Below are 14,778 nucleotides of genomic sequence, written 5' to 3' on the forward strand. Positions count from 1 at the left end.
TACACTTAGTTGAACCACTCTTTGCATTAGTAACAAATATTTCTATTACTCACTTTTAAAATTTGTTTGAATGTCTTCTAATGTTATAAGTGTCGGTATCTTATCTATATATAGTAACATGTTGGAATTTATTTCCGATATATTTGATTAAATTCAATAAAATATGTTCTAATCTTTAAATAGTAAGGTAAACGTCGTAGACCACCCCCATCCACGGCAAACGCTTTATCCGTCGGGCTTTACATTGATTATAAAACCTGCCAGCTAGAGAATGTAAATTAGGCATTTAGATTAGATATCCGAACAGTCTCCACCGTCACCAAAATTTTCAAATCCCTCAACTCCTTCCTCAACTCAAATCCTGTAAAGAAAAGTGCATAAACCTGAGGCCAAACCTAAGAGGCTGAGTATTGACTTGAGGAAAGTTGGTGACGACGAAGCCAGAACACTGGCGTGCGTGTATGATATGGTACGTCACAGTGATTCACGCGAGAGGAGATGACGTAATCAAATTTATTTTTGTTTTATCTGGAAAAAAAGATTGAGATTTAGATTAAAAAAAAAATATAGGCCTATGTATGGTTAAAAATCTAATTCCAAACTCTTGTGCAATGTGACAAAGTATAGTACAGAAAAGCTTGGTAGCGATTTCCGTCAGCACCGGCCGTATTTATCTCACGTGACTAATACATCCGGGTGTCTGTTGGTAAGGCCACAGAATAAAGGCCGGAAAACACGACTCCTAGGGTAATTTAGGTAACTATTTTGGTCTTTTTTACATTTATATGTGATGTGTAGATGATATTTGATACTCATGTGAAAATTCAAACAATATTGTTAAAAATTATTCATGTTTTGTAAAGGGCATCCATCGTCATTCATAACAAAGCGAACGTGCGTGAATGATGTTTATAGTGTAAATATTAGAAGAACGCGCAGCACGTGCAACGTTAAACCTTTAATTTGATTAAATTTTTGTATCCATTAACTAAAGAATTAAATTAATACTTTGTTTAACATAATCAAATTTATGGCGTGGACCTATTGGTCAACAATGGAAGAATTTTAGGCATGGTGTGCATCACAGCTATTTCATGTACATATGTACAAGCAGTAGTAATACCTATATATAGCTGTTATGTTTTGGCTTCATTGTACCAAAATGAGTTAGAATATTGTTAGAACACATTTACACATATATAATATCACCCATTCATGTTAATCTAAAAAGAATTTGTTAGCTTTACTTGATTTACTGGCAGGTACACACATTTTAATGGATGTCTATAAAATTAAATATATGCATTTTTAATTGAATATGATAAGGAATCGTAGATTTGAGCAGAGATTCATTGACATACACAAAAGTATCTGGTTTTATGATTATCAAGAAGCAAATTATGGAATAGCAGCTGATCTCTAGTTTTACAGGAAAATTTACGTTTCAGTGCCATTCTAGTGTGCAACTAATTTTCACTAAATACCATTTCTTGCCAGTGCACTATTACATCATTTTTCGTATACAATTTTATGTGATCGGAGGTTTATCCAATAAAACAACTATCTTAATTTGTTTAGCGTGAAAAATATCGAAATAATATTTATATGAAAACATCCATTGACTAAAGGACTATCTTTAAAAAAACTTATATAAGCAGTGCGACACATAGACTAGTGGGTAAGTCACCCGATAAACACACGATAGGTACGCGGTTCGACACCCCGTCACGGCTGTGACTTTTTATCTTAATCTAATACTTTCTACATTGAAAATGATACAAAAAAATAAATCTTTTTTAAATTGGTAAAATGAATTATCAAAGCACTGGCAAAAAATGGTCCTTGGCAAGAATTGGTCTTAAGCCAGTAGAGTTTCAGTTCCTTGCATACGAAAATCTTACAATTTATGGAGCACCAAAATTCTAATGAATGTTCTAATTTCCTAACACATGCTGTGTAACTATTTGATGATTAAAATTTCCTCGTTATCATTACGTTATCATTTACCGGTACTTGCATTAGCAAAGTAAAAATGAAAAGTGAAAAAGTGTTCATGCATGTAAAAAAAAAAATTTATTTGGTCTATGAGCATGATTAAAAGAAAGTCTGGTTCAAGTTATTACAATATGAGTTAACAAGAATAAATATTATATATTAAATTGTTATTTGGTATTTTATTGGGAAATAAGGCCAGACTTTGAATTGTAAGTTTTGTTTACTTGAGAAAGGCTCTACAACATGTCAACCCAGATTTTACCTTACCGCTACTGATCTGCAGCTTTTACCGTAACTTATCGTGGACTTTATCAACCTTTATGAAAATTTAAATCATGTTTGTAATAAGGTATTCCGGATAAACAAAATCAACACACAGGTCCAGTAGAACTTCACACAAAATCTAATAAGACCTCAAAACTCAACTGAAACGTTATTTACTTATATGTTCTTATTTTGAAACTCCTTTTTTTAAAAACTCATTCATTGTTCATTGATTCCCAATATACTTGCCTATTCTTGCCAGTTGCAACTGTTGACAAGCATTGAGTACAGCAAAATAGTACCTGTCAATATTTTTTGGAAGTTGAGAGTTGCTGTACTTTGAGGCTTATGTGTGTTGTTAAAATTCATGAAATGATTTTTAATGATTATCACTAGTGAGAGGGATGTCTCTTGTTGAAATTTGTTTGCAATATTTAGGCCCCTAATGTTAAGTTCATGGGAATCAAAAGTAAAATGCGAAACTTGCGGCCATGGCTGTTGTGTTAACTTTACACAGTGAAATTGCAAGTTACAGACGAGAGGTAAAATAGCATGAAATGTAGGTGGATGATTAGGTAAACTGTCTGTGAACTATATACTGGTAAGTTTCTGACATGTGATGGTACAAAGTGCACATGGTACCGAATGTCGAAATCTCAGAAAAACCAGTATGTAGAAAATTTTACATGTTCTGACTATTAATTTTCCTCAGAGAATGGTGATTGTTTTAGAAGGAGTGAATTTAAGGTATTTGTACTGTGTGAGAATTGAGGAAATTCTAATTACAGAGTTTCAAACACACACACACATCCCCTGGCTACAGTGAATTGTACAAAAAAGATTTGTCCCGTGCCACCTTACCATATTTTCATAACTTTTATTGTGAAGTTTTGTGATTGACTACATTAAAAAGTTTAATAAACCAGTAAGCAATTTCACTCATTATTTGATTATTTTTAGAGATCTAAACTGACCATGTCAGACTCCAAAGATGACAAGGGTGATGAGGAGAAGACCTATGGGGGCTGTGAGGGGCCTGATGCCATGTACGTAAAACTGGTGTCCTCAGATGGCCATGAATTCATTGTCAAGAGAGACCACGCTTTAACATCTGGAACGATTAAGGCCATGTTGAGTGGTCCAGGTATGATACATTGTGCATTTTGTTAAAGAAAAAATTCACAGCGAAAAGGGAATTAGTTTCACATAATTCATTTTTTGAATGTTTTGAAAGTTAAAATGTATTATTTTGGTGAAAGACTGGACACATTTTTATTTCTGATTAATTTTACTTTTCAAAGAGGCTTTGATCGTTAAAATTTTTTAAACAATAGTCTTGTTGTAAAACACATTATTCTTCCTTCAAGGAGGAAAATTCTAGTTTATTTTGATTTCATTATAGGGAAGTTAACAGTAATTTTTCAAAACACAACTTTCGTTTTATTTGCTCACCTGAGATAAAGGCTCAAATGAGCTTTTCTGATCACATTTTGTATGTTGTCCGTCTGTCATCTGTAACTTTTCTTCACATTTTGAACTTCTTTCTAAAACCACTTGACCAATTTCAACTTTCATTCAAAGTGGAGAAAACCTCAAAACTGTAAAAAAAAAAAAGGGGATGCATTTTAAAAAATCTTCTTCTTTAGAACTATACTGAGTCAAATTCAACGTAATTTAGTAAAAATCATCCATATGGAAAGGAAGGTATAAATTGCAAAAATTAAGGACTAAAACTGTTCCAAGTTTGAGTTAAATACAGAAAAATAATAGAGAGGGGTGGTTTAATCAGTTTATAACTTCAGGTTCAGTATTCTTTATCTTGAAAACGAGGTTCTTTGTTTGAAGTAGCCATATAGGAAGCATGATAAATGGGTCAATCTAACAAAGATGAATTTGTTTGTTGTAAAACAGTTCACATGCAGAGTTATCTTTCAAACATTCAAGATATATTGGTGCCGATTTTGTGAAGTAAATTGGGGTTAAATATTTCAATGCGTTGACATTCTCACTGTGACGGTGGTTTTAGCTTGTTTTGATTTTTGTTTCATTTTCATTAAGTATGCTTTTTAACTTTGGGAACTATTGCCTGTATTTTGGAATTTTTACGTATCAAATCAAACATTGACTTCAGTTAATCAGACAGCTGACTGTTTACCTGCACCAAATAAACTAAATCTGATGCATTTACAACATACTAAAATACAAATCTTTCTATTGGTAATTCTGTATGCATTTTCTCTGCATAAGGGTTAATTAATGCAATGTGTTTTGTTAAAATGCTGAGCATTTTCTCGAGTCTATGATATGTCAATACATTGATTAAAATAACTCTTTAACATATCACGTGACAACTTTTTTCAGTTCATCGATCATGTGAATAAGGTTACAAAATGTCACACGAGTTCACGGCAAGTAAACAATGGTCGTTTACTTTGGAGAAGACCAATTAAATTTTTGTAAATTTGAGTAACTGAGCACATTGGAGTAAAATTTTCTTCTGTCACATAAAGGAAATTTTCAAATAAAATACAATAACTAGTAAGAAGTTGAGGATAAAAAAGTAAATATCTTGCATAGGATCTTATTTTCAGGAAAAATGGTAGGTACATATGTCAAAGATTAAGTTAGCTGCAATAATGTAACCCTCTCCAATTTTTTTATATCTGATGTTTACTGGAGAGAGCTACAATTCCATAGGATCTCTGTATGGTGCAAAATTATTTTTTTTAATGTGGCCGACTTTGGTCTGAAAAGATTGCTTTTATGTTTGACTTCCTTTTGATAAAATGATTTATTAATTCAGGTTGAACAAAATAATCATATATAAATCGAAATCAGATAAGACACACCAGCAAAAAATTTGGGATTTTTGTTTTATTATTGAGGGGCCATATGGCACAATATCCTTTGAATGCCAATATAAAGCCATTGTTGCTCAGATAAGTGATGTGGCCCATGGGCCTCTTGTTACTAATTTTTCTAATTAGACATTTCCCAATGAACATACATTTGTTCCCTCAAAAATCATTAAAAGTACAAAAGAAAAGTTGATATGTAGGAAATACCAGTGGATCATATGAAAAGGTTGAAAAGAAGAAGGAAGCTAAAAAATTACTGGTATATGGAGATAAAATACAACAGACAGTTGAGTCTATTGAGACAACAACAGTAATTTTAAATCTATCTTATTTCTTTTTCAGGACAGTTTGCAGAAAATGAGACAAATGAAATAAATTTTAGGGAAATCCCGTAAGTACTGATGTTATTTATATTCTACTTTGATTAGTAAAGATTAGTAAAGATAAGTCAATGCTTCAATTGCAATGGTATACAGAACAGCTCACAAGTATGTGACAAAAACATCATGAACCAAAAAAAACCAAACTCTTGTTCTAGATCTCAAATTTTCTGCATTGTAAAGTTGATATCATAAATGTAGGATGCATGTCTGTTATGGGTAATGATAAACAGTAAATGTATTTATTTGCACAATCTGTGTTTTAGGTCACATGTTCTTCAGAAGGTGTGTATGTATTTCACATACAAGGTTCGATACACCAACAGCTCCACAGAGATCCCCGAGTTCCCTATAGCACCTGAAATTGCATTAGAGTTACTTATGGCTGCCAACTTCTTAGATTGCTGAACAAGAGTTAATATTTATTATATTTGCTTTGTTTGATCCCATTCTTTTGTTGGTGCCAAAATAAGTTCCTATTTGCATGAAGTCATCATAATATTTAGATCCCCCATATAAAGATCAATGAGGAGAGAAAAAAAAACAACATGGCACTAAGTATGTATTTATAATTATGTATGGGTATTGCAGGAAAACAAATGTGAGGTGATGTCTACTTTATTAGATTATATTGTGTATTCAAGGATTAAGAACTGCTAAAATAACTTGTAAAAGCCAGTTTCAGTTTATATTATATGAAAATTTGATTGTATTATGCTTTGTATTTCTTTATTGTTTATTAAAGTATTATCAAAATTAGTTCAGTTGCTGTATAAAGCCATTGTAAGGAGGGTTGCCCTGCATTATGCACTGTGATGTTTGTGTTAGGATTGTTTGAGCTTTGATGTACTTGGACAGAGGCAAATGAAAGTAGGGTCCATGTTGTTGTATATCATTCAGTGTTATGATTCATTTAGATTTTCGTCATTAAATCCTTTCTATGTAAGGAAAACAGAGTAGTTTTTATTATCCTACATGTATTAGACGTAAGGGAAACGTAAAGATTATTTCATCCACTAACTATATACACATGTAATTTTGCTCCGAATGACACAAGCATTACATGTACCAATAGCATTATTTTCAAAAAAAATTGGCAAGGGATGGACTGCAAAATAGCACTATTGTGTTTCATATTTTAAAAAGTTTAAGGTGTGTAAAATGTACATTGTCAATATACAATGTTAAACTTTGGTAATTAGAAAGAATTTATTTTTTTATGTATACATTACTTCTGATTTCATTTACTGAAAAAAAGTTTATATTGCACAAACCAAACCTATTTTGTCTGCGTGACATAAACACTTATAAATTCACTCCACCTTACATGGTATATTTAAACTTTAAACAATATGATTTCCTTTTATCGGTTAAATCCCCTTTCAACACCAAATAACAGAAATTGAATTATGGTGAAAGAATTCAATAGCTATCATTTCAAAGTTTATTTATAAGGGTTGGGTAGAATGAATTTGGAGCATGATTTTTATTAATGGAACAGTTGAATCCTCAATACCGGTTAGACGATGCACAAATTAACACAATAAATTATTGAGTGGCGAAATGATATTTTGCAAGAAATATGGATTGAGCACTGCGACAGCTACGCAATCGGAAAAAATAGAAAAGGCGATTGCGGCAAACCCTCGTATTAATATCAATGCTTTGAAGGCTCTGAAGGTGTCGAAACTCCCATAATCAGCTATTTTCAAAAACAAAATAAAATGCCATGTAAAAAAGGCTTGTTTGATTCATAATTTGATTCATTAATGACTCTAAATTAAAAGAATGAAATTTGTTATTCATGTTAAAGAGCTGTCAAAATAAGGAAAAACAACCAATGAATGAAAATGTATCGCAGAATAAGTCTCGTGGAGACCCCGGTCCCAATACTCCATTTCTCTACTCTAATACTTGCTATCCCCCTAAAGCCCAATTCCCTCCTTTTTACATGTACTTAATGATCTACCGCTGCGCATTATAATATACATGTATGTCAATTTAATTTCGTACACTTATAATACGGAAAATCTTTTCGAGGACGGAAAATCTTTTCGAGGACGGAAATTCGTTTCGAGACATAATGTCGCTTGATCATGCATGTTCTTATGAAAAAAAGTTGTCATAATACACTTTTTTTGCTTATATGCCCCAAAATCCATTAGGAACTTTTTCCATAACTTACATGTAGTTGTTTTAGAGTACCGTAATTTTAGCTTCCTTATTTTTCGTGCAGACCAAATTTTCAGAGAGTTTTTGCATTGGGATATCTTCGAGTTGTTTTGAAACACATATTTTAACAATTTTTTAATATTTCTATCGATATACATTGACATATTAAACTGATATTTCATAAAAGTCCAGAGAAGATGAACTCCAATTTTTGCTTAAAATTAGCTAATTTCATGCCATATTTCAAATTTTACATCATAGACCCATACTTTTGGTTTTATTTTCTAAATTTATAACATTTTTCTAACAACCTGTGATAATTTGAGAAAAAGTTTGAGACTTTTTAATAATTTCATTGCATGTTGAATCGTTAATGGCTAAAAATAGGGTTTTGTAAATGCAAAAAGGTCAATATATTATTTTTAAAACTGAAGAAATTGCAAACTTTCTTAATGTTAATATTGATTTAATTTTATTTATTTCAAATAGTATAAATTTTTATTTGATGCCATGGTTCATTCTGATAAAAAATTATAGAGGGAAAAGCGATTTATGTGCAGAAAGGTCATGTATATATTGAATACACCGTAGCACCGAAAAAACAATTGAATTTTGGTTAAGCTATGTGTGCAGATTTTTAAAAATACTTAAAAAAAACTTAACGACTTTTGATCGTAGGATCCAACGTCCTTAAAGAAGAGTTGTGCATCTTGCATTGAAATCGTCAGCAGATCTAAAATTCAATTTCTGTACGTTGTGCGCTGTTTTGATTGGGTTTGTGAATCATATAACATTTGAAATATCAACAGACGCTGTTACAGCGCACTTAAAAAATATTTCGCACTCTAAATTTTTTTTTCAAGGTTCGTTAAATTTGGGACCAAATCAACGCACTTAGATTTTTTTTTTCAAAGTGCATTGATATGGTTGATATTAACTTTGAAAAAGAAATTGTGCATGGTCTAGTCGAAGTGTTTTAAAGATCTTCAAATATGATAGTTAAATGGCTTAACCTAGTTTTGCTCGGTAAGACATGGAAAAGAGATTTTTAGCTTTCCTAAATAGCAATTTCGCAATGAAAAGACTTGTCGATAAGATCATATTAAGAGTTAATTGAGATATGTATATCAAAATATCACATGAACTGCACAAATTCGTCAGCCGTCCTTCCAAATAAGTTATCTGTTTACTTTGTGAATATTTACTCTCTAAAGAAAACAGAAAATGATTAATTTTGAGGAACACAATATCTGACATATACACGGCGTTTATAGGCTGATGATCAAATATAATGACAATATTAATATATTTGTTTTAAAATTAGTGTAAAAGAGTGCAGGCTTATTTTTGAGTTGATTTATTTTAACGGCTGTACATGTAACTATCTTACTTTATATATCAAAATAATTCATTGGTTTGAATTTGAGAAAGGGGTTTATACTTGGGAGACCTGCAGATGTATAAGTTTATAGAATAGATATGATGTTTTGGGAAGAAAAGAGGATGCGGGTGCAATTCTTCGAGTAATTAATATAAATATTAATTGGACATTGTACTGTATCTTTGGTTGTCCCCTCCATATTCCCCATGAAGTGATATAAATATTTATATTAGAAATTGTACTGTCTGTACCTTTGGCCGTCCCCTCCCTATTCCCAATGATGCTAGAATATATTTAACAGTGTTTACAAAGAAATATAAATACTTAATCTGAATAAAACGAAATCAGTTAGGAACGAAGCTCATATTTTGTGATTTATATATTATTATTTTTTTTAGAGTGTCTTGATGGTAAAAAATGTTGATGTACATGTACACTCATAATGCACTTTGAAAAATTTTTCATCGTGCGCTGACTTGGTCCCAAATATAAGTAACGCACTTTGATTTTTTTTCAGAGTGCCAAATTTAAGTGCTTTGCCACAAACGCTCAATAGCTGGAAGCTGAGTAACTGTTCCCAAATTCATTTTTAAGGTCTTCCGTTTCCAACGGAAGACCTTATAGTTTTCGTACGATTTCTTATTAAGGTCTTCCGTTTCCAACGGAAGACCTTATTGTTTTCGTACTGTTTATTATTTTTTTTTTTTTCCAAATTTTGTGCACGCGATTTCTCGAAAACTACTCAACCGATCTAAACAATTTTTTCACAGATGATGGGAAATTATCTGAATTTTATATGTTTTTGAATTTTTTGTCGTCGTCACTTCCGGTCCGGATTTACGGTCGATTTTGTAATTTTTTACGACCAATTTTGTGCAGAGTTGATCTCAGAAACTATAAGAGATATGACTTTGAAATTTTCAGGATAGGTAGAGCATGGTTTGAAGTTGTGCACTATTTAGTTGTTTTGTACCAGTGGCGCTATTCCTTGGAGCTCGTTTAGGCACAAAAATGGGGTACAGATATCGAATCAAAATTTCCATATGTTTTGATCAGTATCTTTTTATCAGTTAATATTTTGACAAGACATATAGAACAAAAGTAGTAGAGAATCAAAAGTTCTATCCAATATAATCAAGAAAAAGGGGCTGGCCCCTTTAATTAGGGACCAAGAGACTCGTAAATTCTATTACGAATAACTTGAAAACGATAAATATTTTGTTATGCATTATAAAAATCAAAGTTGTTCATCTCTACATTATCGGTTTGAAAGAGTCATCGTCAGGCCCATGTATGACGTAATTAGGGTTTTTATTCTTTATCTTCAATTTTTTTTTTTTGGGGGGGGGGGTAATTTTAAAATTATATCGATATCTCATGGTATCATTTTATCTAAAAAAAAAAATCGGACGGAAGACCTACTCGTTACTCATAACGAGGTCGTATCTAGTTATTATTATTTTTTTCCACAACTTTTGTGCACGAGATTTCTCGAAAACTATTCGACCGATTTCGACCATTTTTTCAGAGAAGATGAGTCTTGATGTAAGCTTCATACGTTTTTGAGATTTTTCCTGTCGGCACTTCCGGTACCGATTTATCGGCCATTTTGTACATTTTTACGACCTATTTTGTGCAGAGCTGATCTCAGAAACTATCAGAGATATGACTATGAAATTTTCAGGATAGGTAGTCTATAGTCTGAAGTTGTGCACTATTATTTTGTTTTACGCCAGTGGCGCCATTTTTTGGAGCTCGCGTAGGCATTAAAATTGGGTACGAATTTTCATTCAAATTCTTCATACGTTTTCATCTGTATCTTTTTATCAGTTGATATTTTGTTAAGACATATATAACAAAAATAGTAGATAATTAAACGTTCTTTCCAACAAAATCAAGAAAAAGGGGCTGGCCCCTTAAATTAGGGGCCAAGACACTCGTAAACTCTATTGCGAATAACTTAAAAACGATCAAAATTTTGTAATGCAATATAGAAGCAAAGTTGTTGATTGTAGCAATATTTATCAGGTAAAATTATTTTCACACCCATTTATGACGTAATTAGGGATTTTAAGGGGCCAAAGTACTTAAACTTTGATGCAATATATCTAGAGAAGGAGACATATTTTGTTAGGCAATGTAGAAAAGAAAATGTTTGCATTGATGATTCTAATCAATTCCACTAATCAAAACTCCAAAGTCTGTCCCCATTAAGGATCTATAGGGCTGGCCCCTAAAATATTCAATCATTTGTATCTCAAAAATGAACAACAATTTTAGATGGGTGTAAGAACAAAAAATGTTAGTATTCGTGAGAACTTTCGATTGAACTCAAGAAAAAGGGGCTGGCCCCTTAAATGAGGAGCCAAGACACTCGTAAACTATGTTACAGATAACTTGAAAACAAGCAAGATTTCAAATATCTTTGGTACTTAGCCTTTTTTACAAAATTGATACCAGCGAGATTTTAGTCACCGTAAGTGATTGAGACACAAACTTTTATAAATGATAGACAATCGATTGAAGATATATTTAACGGGTTTTCTTTTGTCAACCGTCACTTCCGGTACTCACCAGAAGAGTTCAAACAATTCATTTTTTTCACAAGTTTACCTGATTATCTTTGGTGTTTCATCTGCTATGATTAACAGTAGTGTACACTAAACATATGTATAAAAAACCCTAGCTTTTATTTTCATAAACCTCTTTTGTTCGTCCGTTTTCGGTCTCGAGACAAAAAACCTAGATTCACCAAGATCGCAGATTTGGCAGAGAATATCGATATTTCATCGTATCATATGAAAACAAAATCGGACGGAAGACCTACTCGTTACTCGTAACGAGATCTAGTTATTTCTATTTTTCAACTTTATAAACACATTTTTATCCAATTTATGACCAAATGTTTGGAGTTTAAGTAATGAAATTTTTATAAAATATACACGATGTTAGAATGCTTGCATAGTATTTTTACAACAGGTTTTGAAAGTGTGTATGTTGGGGTGGGGGTGAGTAGGGGACGACTCGTCCAAAAAATCTTGACAAACCATTAAAAAACCCAAACCTAAACAGTTCCTTAAATCATGAGAATCCTATTCCGGGGGAGTAGGTAGTGCTTATAACTTCATTTTCACTGTTAGTTTCCTTATATTTTTACTTCAATTTTTAACTGTGTGTGTGTGTGTGTGGGGGGGGGGGGGGTGCAACTCCATCATAATTCAATTTTCTATATTTAATTTAAAAAAAACATGTCATCTTCGATAGCCAAGGGTTTCTGATCCGCATCGCTAGGGTTCACGAGTAGCGATGCGAACCAGAAACCAAGTTGCGAGAAATCCGCCCCTTCTCTCTCTCTCTCTCTCTCTCTCTCTCTCTCTCTCTCTCTCTCTCTCTCTCTCTCCTTAAGCTTCGTGCCTGCATAAGGTGATTCGTAAAAAAACTCTACTTCTTTTTCTTTTTATACCTATTTAACCTTTGCATGACTCAGATATCCCATGTATTTGCTATTCTGGTTTGTTGAGACACCAGTCCAACCCCTACAAATCTCCCTTTTCCCCCCAAAAAACCCCAAAACCAAAAACAGAAAAAAAAAAAACAAACCAAAACAAAACATGGCTCTTTTTTGGAACAGAGTACAAAGTATTACATGTAATCTTTTGTCTCTCGAAGTTTGACTGAAGTCGGCCCTGTGGTGAATAATGTCAAGGACAAGGACAGATACGACGATGACAGACGCCAGACAAATTTCAATTAGACCTTCAGCTCAGGTCAGGTAAAAGTACACATGCACTTTTCTTGTGCTCGAATATCTCTTCCAACATTATTTCCATGCAACATAGACCTATGACGTTGGTGCTAAATCTGTATTCATTATTCAATTTCTACAACCAAGTTTATGGCCGACTGTGCTTAAGTACATCTGTAGGGAAAAGAAACCTGGTAAAGATTTCAATCTCTGACCGACATAAAAAAATGCTAGAAATACCTTTTCTCTTGAATTCTACCTATTTTAATGTAATATTTCATAGGCGATACCGAATGAAATGAGGTGAGTAAACTTGATTCTACGGTAAGGTCTGGTATACTTGTCTACACATGTATCAAGTAATTTAGGGATTATATCAAGAAGCTCGAAGCTGTGAATACACGTTGTCTTCATGAACGACTGTATTTTGATAATAAATGACTAAAACTATACATAGGCGTCGGAACCGGGGGGGGGGGGGTGGGGGGGGGGGGGCTTAGGGGTTCAGCCCCCCCCCCACTTTTTCTCGCAGGAACGATAATTTTTCCTAAATTTACCTTGAAATGATGGAAATATTGAGATGTTGGAGTGATAGGTAAACTAGACCCCCTGCTTCCGACGCCACTGCTATTTATATACAAATGTATCATCATGGACATGACATGTGCATCATTTACTTGAAATGGATCGTATTGATAAATGCATTCTCCTCTGTTTTTTCGTCCCACTAAGCAAATCATATCTTATATAGTGAAAAATGAAAACTTATCAATACGAAAGATTCTATAATTAAATTAGCGTAATGATTTTAAGGTAGCTCACTATATTAATACAACACAACGTAGCAAGTTGGCGATATAAATGTATATAAAATATAAATTTTATCACATGTTTATCTCAATAAACGGTGGATATCACTCATGGGACATTTTTTTTTTTATATTTCACTGTGTTCTTACGCTACGTGACGTCATCGCGAAGGCTCGCCTCGCCAAGGCTCGGTAACAAAAAACACAGCTTGTTGTATAAAAATCATATACAATCGAAAATCATGAGAGATCCTATATGTATTTTTGAAATGCTGTTTAGGTACAATGGTAACACTATTAAACTATTCATTTGCCAATAAAATTTTTCAAATAATTCAAAAATTCACAATATTTTGTATGCGATAATCTTATTCTGTATAGCTGAAACGGCTGCAATGTCTTACAATTTGTGTTTTAAAAAAAGCTCAAATTGGCCATTCTTAAAAATCTTTTGCTTATGTTACCTTGACAACCGGTCCCCATAGCAACCGTTTAAATTGGTCTTGCGTCTTAATTCATCAAAGGGTCTCAAAATACGAAATAAGAAGAAAATCGATGACTATGCGCCGCCACCGAATTTTGATATTTACAGAGAATGGGTCTTTAAAATATTATTTAAAGAACAATGCGAAATTTAAAGGAAACTAATTTAAATCAATAATTGGAGATCTTGTTTTTAAATGTGTTGATTTTCCATATAAATCACAATTTTGCTAGTCTTTGTTTTACCCAATCTGTAAACACTTTTGAGTAAAACAAAATCACTGAAATCTGGGCTTTTTCTCTCTTATTCAATGGTCAATACACATGTTTTCCTGTAAATTTATAATAATCAAATAAAAACATGCTCACGATATGTAAAAATCAAATAAAAAAGATTGTGCGGAAATATCATTTCATTTACAAAGAGATACATAATATCCTAAGATAGATGTTAGTGTATAACCCCATATTAAGTTTTCTTATCCTTTATATATAATTTGAAAAAAAGATTGAAACAATTAATCTGGATCCGCGTTTATCCAGACTGCCACCTTTTGCCAAGCTTTGATTTTATTCCTTAATTAACCTTCCTTGATTTCTTTAAAACATTCTACTTTCTCATGCCCAAATAAGCACTAACATCCCCGAAAGCAGCATTTTTGGTGCTACACGGTGTATATAAAACTTATTC

General features: G+C 32.6%; 1 protein-coding gene across 1 annotated transcript; it reads left to right on the top strand.

Annotated features, from left to right (window-relative positions):
* The first annotated feature begins 596 nt into the window (after positions 1-596).
* On the top strand, positions 597-6,256 carry LOC128166588 (elongin-C). The gene is made up of 4 exons (XM_052831856.1): positions 597-756; positions 3,220-3,403; positions 5,460-5,508; positions 5,764-6,256. The coding sequence occupies exons 2-4, from the start codon at positions 3,235-3,237 to the stop codon at positions 5,903-5,905; spliced, it is 360 nt and encodes a 119-aa protein (XP_052687816.1). The 5' UTR covers positions 597-756; positions 3,220-3,234; the 3' UTR covers positions 5,906-6,256.
* Positions 6,257-14,778: the final 8,522 nt, after the last annotated feature.

The sequence above is a fragment of the Crassostrea angulata genome, chromosome 10, assembly GCF_025612915.1.
Source record: "Crassostrea angulata isolate pt1a10 chromosome 10, ASM2561291v2, whole genome shotgun sequence".
NCBI classification, from domain to species: domain Eukaryota; kingdom Metazoa; phylum Mollusca; class Bivalvia; order Ostreida; family Ostreidae; genus Magallana; species Magallana angulata.